This window comes from Gambusia affinis, linkage group LG23 (genome assembly GCF_019740435.1).
Source record: "Gambusia affinis linkage group LG23, SWU_Gaff_1.0, whole genome shotgun sequence".
NCBI lineage: Eukaryota > Metazoa > Chordata > Actinopteri > Cyprinodontiformes > Poeciliidae > Gambusia > Gambusia affinis.
In genome coordinates, this window is record NC_057890.1 from 2281295 (window position 1) to 2294044 (window position 12750).

At 43.1% G+C, this 12750-nt stretch overlaps 1 protein-coding gene across 2 annotated transcripts in view; it reads right to left on the reverse strand.

Moving 5' to 3' along the window:
• Positions 1 to 12750, reverse strand: part of etv6 (ETS variant transcription factor 6) — a 30791-nt gene that overhangs the window by 2420 nt on the left and 15621 nt on the right. For both annotated transcript variants that reach the window (XM_044108017.1, XM_044108018.1), the window contains exons 3-5: positions 7777 to 7941; positions 2479 to 2613; positions 4 to 615 (exon numbers count right to left, since the gene is read on the reverse strand). In XM_044108017.1, the coding sequence (XP_043963952.1) occupies positions 4 to 615; positions 2479 to 2613; positions 7777 to 7941 (912 nt within the window). The remainder of the gene's footprint in view (positions 1 to 3; positions 616 to 2478; positions 2614 to 7776; positions 7942 to 12750) is intronic.

Below are 12750 nucleotides of genomic sequence, written 5' to 3' on the forward strand. Positions count from 1 at the left end.
GACCTGCTATCCGGCCGATGGGCATCTGCTGCTCCTCTGGAGGAGACACGGGCATGATGACGTGGTTCCTGTAGAGCGCCTCCTCCTGTTGCTGCAACAGCTGCTGCTGGGCCATCTGCTGCTGCTGCTGCTGGTGTTGGTGGTGGTGATGGTGCACATGCACCTTGCTCTCACGCCCGTTCTCCATCACCACCTGGGAGGGGGCCCCGGCGCGGCTATGCCTGAAGTCCAGGCCGGCCCCCCCGCCTCTGCCGGGGCTGAGCAGCAGAGGGTTCAGGATGGTGCTGGGCATGAGCTGGATGACGCGGGGCGGCCCCGCCTCCTGGAGACCCGGGCTGGGGGCCTCCCTGGGCGCGGCGCAGGGCCCGTTGGGGGCCGGCGGGGACACGGACAGCGGGTACATCTCCTCGGCCAGGTGGTGGTTGCTGTCAGGCAGCTGAGAGAAGCTCTGAAGGGGGTCCTCGCTGGCCGAGCGGGGCCGGTTGGGCTCCGGGGGCGACCGCCTCGGGGCCGGGTTGAGGGGGGAGCGGGAGCGGGAGCGCCGGTGCCTCAGCTCGATGGTGGGCGGGTTCTGTGGGAGGGGTTCTGTACCGCGTGGCGCCCGCCGTACCGTCTCTGAGGAGGCAGACATATTGGATTTTAGCTATTTATATTTATGTAAAGGCTTCAAACCAGCAGCAGGAGTGTAACTTTTACATTCCAATGTACAACTTCAAGCAAATGTTTCATCTCTACTAGATGAATATTCTCAGAAAATAAAACATCTTGAAAGGAAAAGGAGGAGAAACAAATATTGATTTTTATACTGCAGGCGTGTTCTTGGTTGTAAATGTTTTCTGACTGCAGGGAAGTTAAAAGGTTTCATTACTGAAGATGTCGCACATGCACAAATATTCCACTAGATGTCCCTGGTGTCACTCTGAGTCTGAGCCGAATGTGTCAGGGAGAAGATCTGAAGACAAGAGGGTGCTGAGGAAGGATGGAAGGAATTAACAAGGGAAGGACGGGATGAGGGAAGGAAAGGATAGAAGGATCAAGCAAGTGAGAAAGGACACATGGAATAAATGCAGCAATGACTGAAATCTGCAAATGTTTTTGAGAACTTGACAGATTCTATAACCCCTAGATGTAAAAGTACTGAACAGAGCTTAAACAACCATTGAGAGTAAACTAATTCAGTATGGAAACAATGTTGACGCTCTTGATTTCTCTGAAACATTAGGAAGGTTGTAGGTACCTGCATGTGAGTGATCAGTGGCACAGGAAAAATAGCTACAAACAACAAAGCAGGAACTCACCACAGCGAATGAGTCACTTTGCATGAACTCTTTATTGTTTAACTACACCAGCACTTCCTGGTGGAGCAGGTTTTACTGTCAACACCAGACTTACGGTTCAGTCCTATCTGATTGCTGCCAAGTCACATTTTCTTCCACCCGACCCAGGAAGCAGTTTCAAGTATTTCACCAAACTTGGTCGGCACTTCCTCGAATGGAACCAACAAGGTAGTCTAATGGGACTCACATCGCTGCCTTACACCTTCATTAAGCTAACGCTTTTGCTTACATATTTTGGAGGACTTTGAATAGTTTACATATTTACCAGAACTCTTAATTTTTTGGGGTCAAGTTTGTACGGCAGCAAACACGGGATCAGGCGATGATTTTCTGACTTTCAGAGATGTTTTTCCTTGAACAAGCATAAATTAGATGGAAATCTCTGCCACTGTTAGTCAGACGCTGAAAATGAGCTCTGGGTAGCCCTGTGACTGCAATGCTAGTGTATATGACATACGATTAAAAATAAGGCTTTACCACTAAAAAGCAACAAACATCACAAAATGCTTCAAAAATGACTTCAGGCCTATTTTTCTTTAATGCCTGTCTGTTTATACAAAAGGCAGGTGTAAAAGGTTCAAAGCAACCTGACTCACTAAAATCCAGTTGGTGGCTAATTATGCTTACATTTGTTGTTGGCTGCCAGCATCAGATTATCTTAGCTAGGGGCTTCAGATTAATGGCAGGAAAAAGAAGCCATATCAAACATTCACTGCAACTTTTTTCTCAGTTTGAATTGCGATAAACACAACCCTAAATAAAACTATAAAAGAACTGAATAACTAAAGCAGCCTACCCAACATAGTGCTTTAAATACAATATAGTAGCATTTTAAGCCATTTTACAAAAGCATGTTTTGTACATTTGTAACAAATTAATTTCTTTTTATTTATAAATAAATAATGAAGCATGTTGTCACAAAGAGCACAAAGCATAGATCTGCCCTTTATGGATGTGGTACATTGTTACCAATATACGAGCTAGATCTTCTTTTTGTTTCAATATCAGGATCAATACAGATCTTAATACTGGATTGGTGCATCTCTGATTCCAATTGGTAGTCATTGTTAGTCTCCAAACAAAGGCTAAAGAAACCTGAAGTGTCTCCCTGAAGCAGGAAGCTAGTGTAGGGAGGACTGACCTTCGAGCTTCAGATGATGCACAGCGCTTTCAGGCAGCGAATGGAAAGAGTTCCCAGGAAAGTAAGCAGACGGGCAAAACACACTGGACTTCCGTTGCTTCAGTATGTGCTGCAGCAGCTCATACAGGACATCCCCTGCAGAAAGCAAAAGGTCATAGGTTACCGTACGTCTCCCGGTGACATCTGACGCCTGCATGACACAGGACATTAGCGTTGTCGTCAGACGCAGTGTCCAGTTCCCCTTCTTCTTCTCCGCTGTGCTTTCCAGGATCCAGCCCAAACGATGCTGCCGTTATTGCTCAAACTTCCTCTGGCTTGAGCAATTCAGGACAAGACTCATCAAACAAACAACATTTCTGTTAATAGAGACACTTCTTAGAGAGTCTACTCCAGACTGTGAAGACATCATAGACTGGGACCTACTACAACCAGCTCATAGCACTCAGTTTGTATTTAAACCAATGTTTGCGATATCAATGCCTCAGTATTCCTCAGTGACTGCTCATTAGAGATTACTACATTCTTGTTTTATTCTTTGATACACAATATTCCAGCATCATTTTAATGAATCAAAAGCAAACGTTAGATTAGAGCCAAATTATGTTTGTTTGTCTGTTTGTGGTTCTCTTTTAGGATGATCAGAAAATCATGGTTGATAAAAGATGGCTACTTTGTGCCGTACCTTCCATTTTTAGGATACCTCAATTTGTCTGTACATTCTTAGAATGCAACATCAGTGAAAATGTCACATCAAGATTTTTATTTTTTTTTTAAAAGTGCATCTGTATCTACCTCTTGATTGGCAAATCAAATTTGTGCCACAAACGCATCTAAAGAGTCTTTTTGTTGCTTTGGCGCCCTGAAACCACAATTCTACTTAATAAAATCAAACAGTGGTCCGTTCCAAATGACTGTTAATTGGCGCAGTGAAACTGGTCTACCTGTGTTTTAGGGATCCTATTATTTGTAAAGTTGTATCAATCGGTTTTGTACAGTTATGATGATGATCATCTATCTGCCTCGCCATTACTGATTTCAAACAATTCTGATATCTAAGAAGACCTTGTTCTCATCTAAATGCAAATCTAAAGTTAGAGCTGTATGAATAAAACAGGAAATTCTTTGAGAGCTTGTACTCTTCAATTCCCAGTTTGGTTAGCCAGTCTGAAACTCAAAAATCCGATCCATTTCCAATTGTAAGTGCCACGACACACCTCCTAGAAAAACCGTTGCCGGTGTGAACGGTGTTACTGAGTGAAGGACAGACTCAAAGTTGGCCATTCTTCCCATCAGAGATTGTAAAGCACAACGATGCTAGAAGCTACTGAAATAGAAAGGACAAGTTGACACAGTTCACTGATGCTGCAACAGAGTGCAAGACAATGGAGTAGATGAAAGTTCCTCTGTTTTATCCTTTTGAGCTCTCACCTCTTCTAACATAGATGATGATTGATGTTGTAGAACAGGAAGGTCAGGAAATATTTGGAATGCTGTTCCTCTGTCTCTATCTCCCCAGCTGCCCTCAAACGTTTGCAACAACTGACTGTCCCTTCACCATGGAGGAAATCTGGACAGCTCTTGTTTGCAGGATTGTTTTAATTGAGCCACAGCGAAGGCTTTTTGATCATGAAGAGACTGTTCAGGGTGGAATTTAACTCCAGACTCCAAAACCTTCATTTGTTTTTAAATGCGTCGGGTAGTGGACTTGCTAGTGTGCTTGAGATCATCGTTTTGTTGCATAAAACAAGTTTACTGGAGTTCTAGGTCACAAAACTTTTATGCAGGAAAATTCATGGTTCCATCATTTCTCATGACAAATTTTGTAATGTCCCTCAGTCCCAATGGACACTAGCACGTTTGATGAGCTAGTTGGGTGTCTAGCCCTGCTTCTCCTCTCCAACGCAGTCATAAATTGGACGTTTGCGTGGACATGTCTGGTGGACGACCAGGTTTCTGGGAGTCTTTGTGACCACGTACTCTGTATCGCTCGGTAAACTGCTTAGCAGGAAATGCATCAGACTCTTGCGAGTCAGCCCAACCAATCCCAAGAACACGCAACAAGTTGTCTGTCTATTTCTTTGCCACACTAACAGGTGTCCTAGGCGCCAAACTAGCTTGTCAAACTTGCTGAGCTTGGGAAATTGAGAACTTTTTCTATGAGAAATGTAGGCAATCTGTACGCTTGACAATAAAACCTCGACCATCCATGGACAGTGTCCGCGGAGTCATCATGCACCCGAGTGTGTGGTAGCCTTAAAGCCGCAGAACAGACCACGCCATCACACTGCCACCACCGTCTTTCCTTTTCTGCATGTTTTTTTTTCTAGAAGCTTGACTAATAGTGAACCAGATGCAGCTAACGTTCCACTAAGTTGCAGTGGGGAATATTACTTCTTCCCAAAAGACAATGTTGGTTTGGACAGACTTGTGCATGTATTAAAAGAGGACGTTTGAAAAGTGATGTTTTTATTGATTTTCATTTTGATGTCAATATCAGATTATTTCAACAAAAACAGATTATTATGACAAAAACAGCAAAAACTGAAAATGGACAATAAGAGAGATTGGAAATGACTGACTAAATAGGGAAAGGGTCAACTGGGCTGTTGAGGGACAGTCATCAACAATCTGTGAACATATAAAAGGACCATTGTGTGATATGATCCTGGCACTCTCCTGGTCGTAGAGCAGCGTCTGAGGGCAGGAACAAAGCCTGAGCAGGAAGGTCACTCAATGATTTCCAGCCTCAACATTTACACAAGCAGCCACCAGTCCGGATGATGTGATCTCACCAACACACGGTCACCCGGCTCACGCTCTGAACCGCCTAACATAACAAGGAAATGATTCTCATAAAGGAAGCGAGGGTGAACACACACAAACAAATGCGCACACACACACACACACACCCTTTCAGTTCTCACTTTCTGGCAGTGTGGGGAAAATTCCTGCTTCCTGCTCTTCTCTCTGATTCCTTTATTTAAAATAGTCTGCTTGTGAAAAACTAATGTGTGCTCAATATAAGAGGTTCCTTTTGAAGACATAAAACAGGATTTTTAAAATTTCATGATATCTGTTGAGTGATTGGTTTATGGCTCACACTCGCCATGATGTAATTTATGCCATCTTTCAGAGACGCGTTCCATGATAAGGAAACAGCCTTCTTGGAGCTTCTACAAAGGGAAGCATGCAACCCCAGAGACTGATGGGAACTCTGTGCCTATAAACATACAAAGGAGGAAATAGACGCATCACAAGCCAGAAAATTGCTCTCTTCCCTAAAGTGAGATTTAAACTGATACCACTAGCCACTGGCTGTAAACAACTAATTCTGACAGAAAAGAAATCCCCTTCCATTTTAGTTATTTGACCTTATGATGCAGGCTTTGTGAACGAAACACCTCATATGACCCGAGAAGATCATGAATCATTTCCTCCCACTTTTCTCCTCATCGATTACTTGACAGCATGGGAGATTTGTTTGCTCACAGCTGAAAGGGAAATGAGGTGAGCTGTCAGGTTGGTCACTTCACTGGCCTCCAGGCCAGGAAATAAGTCTGCTCCTATTTAGTTTTAAAGATTTGCTGAACATGAAAATAAAACCAGCTTATCTAGCAATGTTCAAAAACACATCAATCATGGTGAAAAGATTTTTAGGAGTCACTGACAATCCTTATAAGCAGGGTGACATGACTACAGCCAACAGCTCCTGTCAAAGTCGCAGATACTGTCCCAGAATCCCTTGCAATGGTTCTCAAAGTATGTGTGGAAAAGTCAAAAGTTCACTAAAATCCTTTAACCAACTCCTTTCTATGTATGGCCCAGTTTTCAAGGTCCCTATTTTCATGTCACTCTGGGTGTGCAAAGCGTAGAATGACTTCAGCACACTGCCAGTTAGCTGACTGTGCTAAGGCACCAACTTTTTTCTCAATTTACGAGAAATGCATTTAGAAATCACTAAAACGAGACATCGCCAACGTGAAAACTAAAAGGGCTCCACCCTTCACTGTTAGTAAGGAAAAGTTGTTTTAAAACTAGTTAGAAAGCTAGAAGTATATTTGTTAAACAGGCAGGCTACCAGAGCAGACACACCTCAAACTTTAACAAACTCCATTTGGTCAGTATGAAGTCAAGGACTGAGGGAATAAAAGTTATCAAAAGTGAGAGTTTTTGAGCATGTTTAGGAATTGCTTTTCATGCGTAACCGCAAGAGCCAAACAGCAAAAATGTAGAATACGAAAGCAAGTTTTCTCTGTCTGTCAAGAGTTTTGCTTACGTTGGTTTCACCATATTAAATTTTCTAAAACGGCAAAAATCAACATTTTGTTTTTTAAGAAGTCCAAAAAACATTGTAAAAACCACCTCTGAATTTTTATTTTTGAAACATTGTTACGCTGGGCACTGGGTGTCATTTTACAAGTGCCAGTATAATAAAATAATAGACAATAAAAATGGTTTTACAGTCACCATGGTACCAGCAGAACCAGCTTAATTAAATTTTATGACAAATGTCCAAATTATTTAAAACTGAAGCAAGATGAAGTTAGGAGAATTTTTTAAATTTTACTTATTAAATGTAATTTTCAGAAGATATGAATAAAAAAGTAGCATCTTGTTCAGCCTTGGAGTTGGATTGATCCCTTACCTTATTTGGAGATTTATCAAAGCTTTATTTATTCTCGTATGACTTTCATCCTAAACCACATCACACACAGTGTGGAGCCTGAAACGATGTTCTCTACTCCACAGTCGAGGCTTTTTTTCCTTTCAAATCTTCCAGACAGACTAGCAGAAACGGAATGAGAAAATCAACTCAATATTTTATTTGACTTTCAGGCGCCTCTCCACTTTTGTTGCTCGGGCGACAGTTGAGGTTGCTTTCTACTTCCTGATGAACCGTCTCCTACTTCCTCTCCCCCAGCAGTCGCGCTGAAACAGCTGCATCCCTCGGCTGTCACATCATCTGCTCCTGCTGCCGTTATTGATTTATTTTCCATGTTGGAGGTTTAATATGAGCAATTGAAGAATCGCACAAGAATAGAAGATTTCCGGATGCGATTGACCTACTAGTTATTGTAAAGTAAGATTAAACTAATGTTTTTGCAGGTTTTACCAAACTTGCAACTATTTTCCACCCCGTAATTCAATGATCTGTGATCTGCAGTTCCTTGCTAGCTGCTAAATCTCTCTTTTTTTTCCCTAGTGTGGACTGAAATGACTCATTTTTAGAATATTTCACTGATAAGACTCAAAACTGGGAGTGTGCTCCTGTTTCCAGAAGTGCATAAAGAGGAGTACCGGAGTGAGGGGATCTGTAGCGGAAGTCCTCCTTGGTGAGGAGGAGCAGGGCCTTGCCGTTCATCTGGAAGGTGCCGCTGGTGATGGGCCGCAGGGCAAACTCCTTCTCGGCCCACCGCAGCCACTGAGCCACGTCTTCCCGGCTCCAAAACACTGGCTGCAGGCCTGGAGGTGGAGAACGGAGAAGAAGTCAGGGTTTGGGGGGGAGACGGCAAACAAAATGGAGAAGAAAAGAAGAAAAACGAGTTGAGTGTTGAAGAAGCAGACGGGTGGGGAGGCGGCGGTGGCGCTGGAGGCGGAGGAAGGAAGAAAGAAGGAAAGGCAGGAAGGCGAGCGCGGGGAAGGGGGAGGGAAGGGAGGAAGGAGGCAGTAAAAAGGATATTGAGGAAGTGGAGATAAAAGCCGAAAGGAGGGAGTGATTACGGGAATGGCAGCAGAGATAAAGGAGAAAAAAAGATGAAGGGGGAGACGGAGTCAGAGAGGGAGAAGAGGTTAGAATAAAAGATTAAAAATGATAGGTTAAAACTGCACAATAAATCAGACGGGAGGTGCTAAAGAAAAAAACTCAACATGTATTTATATAATATGTATATATATATATGTGTGTGTGTGTGTTACAGTACACTTTGCTGTTTTGTTCTGCTAACCCTGAAGACGCGTGTTGATTTCAGAATGAGACACGCATGACAGGAAAAATGAGCGGAGGAAACAAATCAAACAGTCGCTTTCTTATTTCCCTTCTTCTCACCCCGTGTTTCACTCACTGCCCGGAGAACAAGAGTGTAAAAATATCTATTATAACGACCAAGAAGTATTTACAGTCACCTGAAAAAGTACAGAAAATACCCTGTTAGGAGAAAACTTTATGACCCTGCTGAAAAACGTGGTTCCTGGAGGAATCCCTAATAGTAAGTAAATTATTAAACAAATTGCTCAAATATTCTGAAAACTTGTTTCTTTTCTTGTCCTGGTTTTTGATTTTGCTGGTTAAATGTCTAAACAACAAGAACAAAGAGAAAAGCAAGATGAGTATTTAAAACAGCTTAAAATAAAAAAGTTAACTAACTGTCTCTTTTCTACTAAACAATCTGATCCTTTCTCCATTTTCTACAAACATTAGTGCCGTTTTACCTCAGACAACTTGAAACGAGGAGCGTGAACCGTGTTGCAGTAAGCACATGAATTAGAAAATTCTAGTGTTAAGTACATAATTGACATATATTAAGTGAAATTTTAGAATATTGCGCATATATCCAAACTGCTAGAAAGCTTTTTCAGGTCCCTCTTTGGTCCATGTTAGAAAGTAGCATGTAGCTAGGCTATCTCTGTCCCCTTTTCAATGTGTTCTCTGTTGGATGTAGAAGAACTCCAAACAACTCCAGTTTGACTTCCCCATTAATTCATAAAAAAAAAAAAAAACTTCTACAAGCATATTTATGAGCATTAGTAGCTTTAATTTATCAAAAATGCTTAACTGTCTAGAGAATTATCTAAAAACAAAAACAAAACAAAACAAAAGCTAAAATCTCTCCTTTAATTGTATTTCCGAAGACAAGGTGATGCCAACGAAACTTGGACCATTCATAAAACCAAAATAAATAATTGCTAAATAATATTCATAGTCAGGAAATAGCTAAATGACACTGATCGACAAGGTCTGGGCCCTCGGCTATTGATAAACTGCTGCCTTCTGGAGGCGTGGCCTCTGTTGAGGTTTAAGATTTTACCCAGTCACTACCGTTTGGTCATGATGTATGAAATATGACAATTCTATGCTGAATTGCCTGTGCTGTAAACAACCGATCTCCACCGCGAAGAGAGAAGTGCCAAGCTGAACGAAATGAATGTTTGGGAGCGTGACCAACACAGACTGGACGTCTTCGTTCACTTCCTCCGCTGCTATTGCGAAAACTACAGTACAATACTAAAACAGCGCAGAAAATTGACGACACTCACAACTCCTTCTGTTTGCTGATTGACCAGAGAAAGACCCGACGGAGCACTGACGGAAGAATCAGGCAGAATTGATTAGGAAGGCATATAAGACGATAATCTCTTCCGCGGTCTTGGCGTGACGCTCAGGAGAAGCATGGAAAATGTCACTGTTGGACAAGGAGGAAGAAGAGGGTTGTCCTGTCAGACTGTCAATTTCTGAAACCACACACACAAAAAAAATTGTAAAACGCATGCAGGGTCAGTGTAACACCGCCAGACCATGGGGTCCAAGTAACTCCATCTCTTAAAACAGAGGAAGGATTAATAACTGTGTTTACTTAATGCTTCTGAAGTTCTTCCTAGAAAATGTTGCTGCATTTTTTTTATTGCTACACCCTTTGCAATGAAGTCACATACCTAAATTTTAATAAATAATAATTAAAACTCTATGACCCTTTTTTTCTTACTTTTAGCCTCTAAGATGATTATCAATAAGATGTTTGGTTAAAGTGTCAAATGTATCCAAATCGACCACCAAATGCATCCAGCCGCTGATATTGGCCTGCATTTATGCCAGTCAGCATGCGGTACTGCCGCCTCATCATATCACTCTTCTCTTGCTGGAACCTGATGATCTACAGTATGACTCAGGCTCACCTCCCCTTTCTTTCCTGTATCCTCTTCTCTGTTTCGCACAGGTGAAACCAAACCGCCACGCGTGCGTCGCTCTAATCGCACCATCCACGACGCCCACACCGAGCAGAAGCCGCTCGCTTCTTACGCCTGACTTATCGGACAGACTCGAACACTTCCTCTGGGAGTCGGACAGCTGTTGTCTTTGGCCGCCAATGTCGCTTGTCACACGAGTAATAAGAACCGTGTGTCTGCTTCCACTCCCTCCCCCTCGCTTTCCGCTCACCCCGACATGTCAAACAAAGGAAGTTTTCAGAGAGCAATCGATCTAAAATGACACTCTGTCCAGATTGTCAGATTTCTGTTTCTTCCCTTTTCTTCTAGTCCTCTATATTCAGTTGGCGATAAGCCAGGAAGGCTCGAGGTTATCCGAAGCACAGCTCAGTCGTCTGAGGGAGGTGTCTGGAGATGGGATTAAGGTGCTTCACAACAACAAGGGTTGTGAATAAATAAATAAAAAAAACAAAAAAAGTGGGATCCTATTTTCTAGTTGGGTTTCTGCTTCATTGACAAAATGAAGCAGCACAAGTCAAATTTGCCATCAAAATGCATCAACCTTGTAGCTTTCTGTACCGGAAAATAGAGCCCCAGCAACTGTGATACAGCTGAATGCATCCCCGACTTATTAATATTGAATCAAGTTGCCATCTGCACGACGTGCACCAGCTGTACTTTGGTCTCCCGTGGCCGAGTTGGGAGAGCGGTGAAGCCGGGGCGGGCAGAAGTGAAGCTTGGGTCAAGAGGTCACGGCTGCGGTATGCTCTCTCCAGGGCCGGAGAGCCGTTCTGCCTGTTCCAAAAGCTCTGTGAGATCCGGTCTGCCGGCCTCGGCCATCTGCACAGGGGCCGGAGGAGGAAGGCAGTGAGGAGGAGGAGGAGGAAGAAGGGGGCCCAAACAAATGTGTCCCACAACGCTCTTTGGCAGGAAGTAATCCAGCGTGGGCTCCTTTTCAGCACAGGAAACTTCCTGTGGCAGGGTTAGAGAGCAGCGCAGGGAGGTTCAGTAACTGACAGCGGCACAGAGACGAAAAAAAAAGGAAGAGAGGAAACAGAAAGGAAAGTGTGGTGAGAGCAGCAGCGGATGGTGCGTCAAGACAATAAATTGAGGCAGTGTGGATAAAACAGCAATAGGACTAAACAAATATGCAAGAAGAGGAAGGAAAGGCACACAGGAAGGGAAACGGATAACTAATCCGGAGAGAAGATCGAGTTTCCAGAGCCGGACGTCATGTCCAGTCTCCAATTCCTTCCTTAACTTATTTCTGTGGCAACTTGTGTTTTTTCTGGAATCTAATCGGCACAGTAAGCAAAGTCCACAAGGGGGATCAGACCATAAAACAGGTTCATGAAAAGTTCCTTCATAACAATAAGTAACGCTGCATAAAGTCAAGCACCCATAGATCCTGACATCTACATGGCCTTGGGGAGTGATGATGCCAAATTCAGAAGCTGTCAGTCAATGTGAACATTTAGAATGACTTCCAATATTAAAACAGAAATGTTTCCCACCCAAAGCTACCAGGTCTTTACTTAAAGATCCTGATATTTTCAAAGGTTTATGATGTGATGCCTTCTGGAATGGAATATGCTTTATTGATTCCTAAGGGGAAATTGCTGATTAGTTGACAAGCTGCCCAAGCTGATGATGTTTACAGGGCTGCTCCACAGTAGGACAGATCCTCCACTGTAGTGACTTTCTTTCCCACCCACTTGTATATTTCAGATAAAACCAAAGAGCAGTTCTGTTCTTTGCCCAGTAGGCATTAGAAGAGACATAAATGGCCTGGACACGGGGGAGTAATGTGTTCTTGCTACCGTGGTTTGTCTTGGTTTGAGAGTTCTTGCTCAGCTTCAACCAACTAATCTGGGCAGAACTCTTTTTTTTTCCTGTGTTTTTATTGTATCTTTTGTCAGGATGTTGAAGTGGGCTTGGTTACTACGGTGATGTAAGGTGCCATGGGGAAGACGCATGTGGACTTCCTCGGGGTTCTCCACCGAGATTCTTGTGTAGAACATAATGCGGTCCCTGGAATGAACTTTGTTGTTTCAACTAACATAAGCATATAGACCTTTATACTCATGACAGTAGGACAGAAAATGTCGTCTCAAACAACCAGCTGGAATGCTAATGGTTGGAGACCTGGGGACACCCAAATGTCACCCTTTGCCTTTGCTGCAGTGAGCTTTGAAGACTTTATTTTCCTTTACCATCCTGCGGTGGAAAGATAAACTAGGGTCTCCACAGTGTTTGTCACAGCTCCGGTTGTTTAAAACTTTTTAATTATTGCTCTGGCTCTAAATGTGGGCGAGTATTTATTCCCTTGTAGCCATTTCCTGACTTATGAAG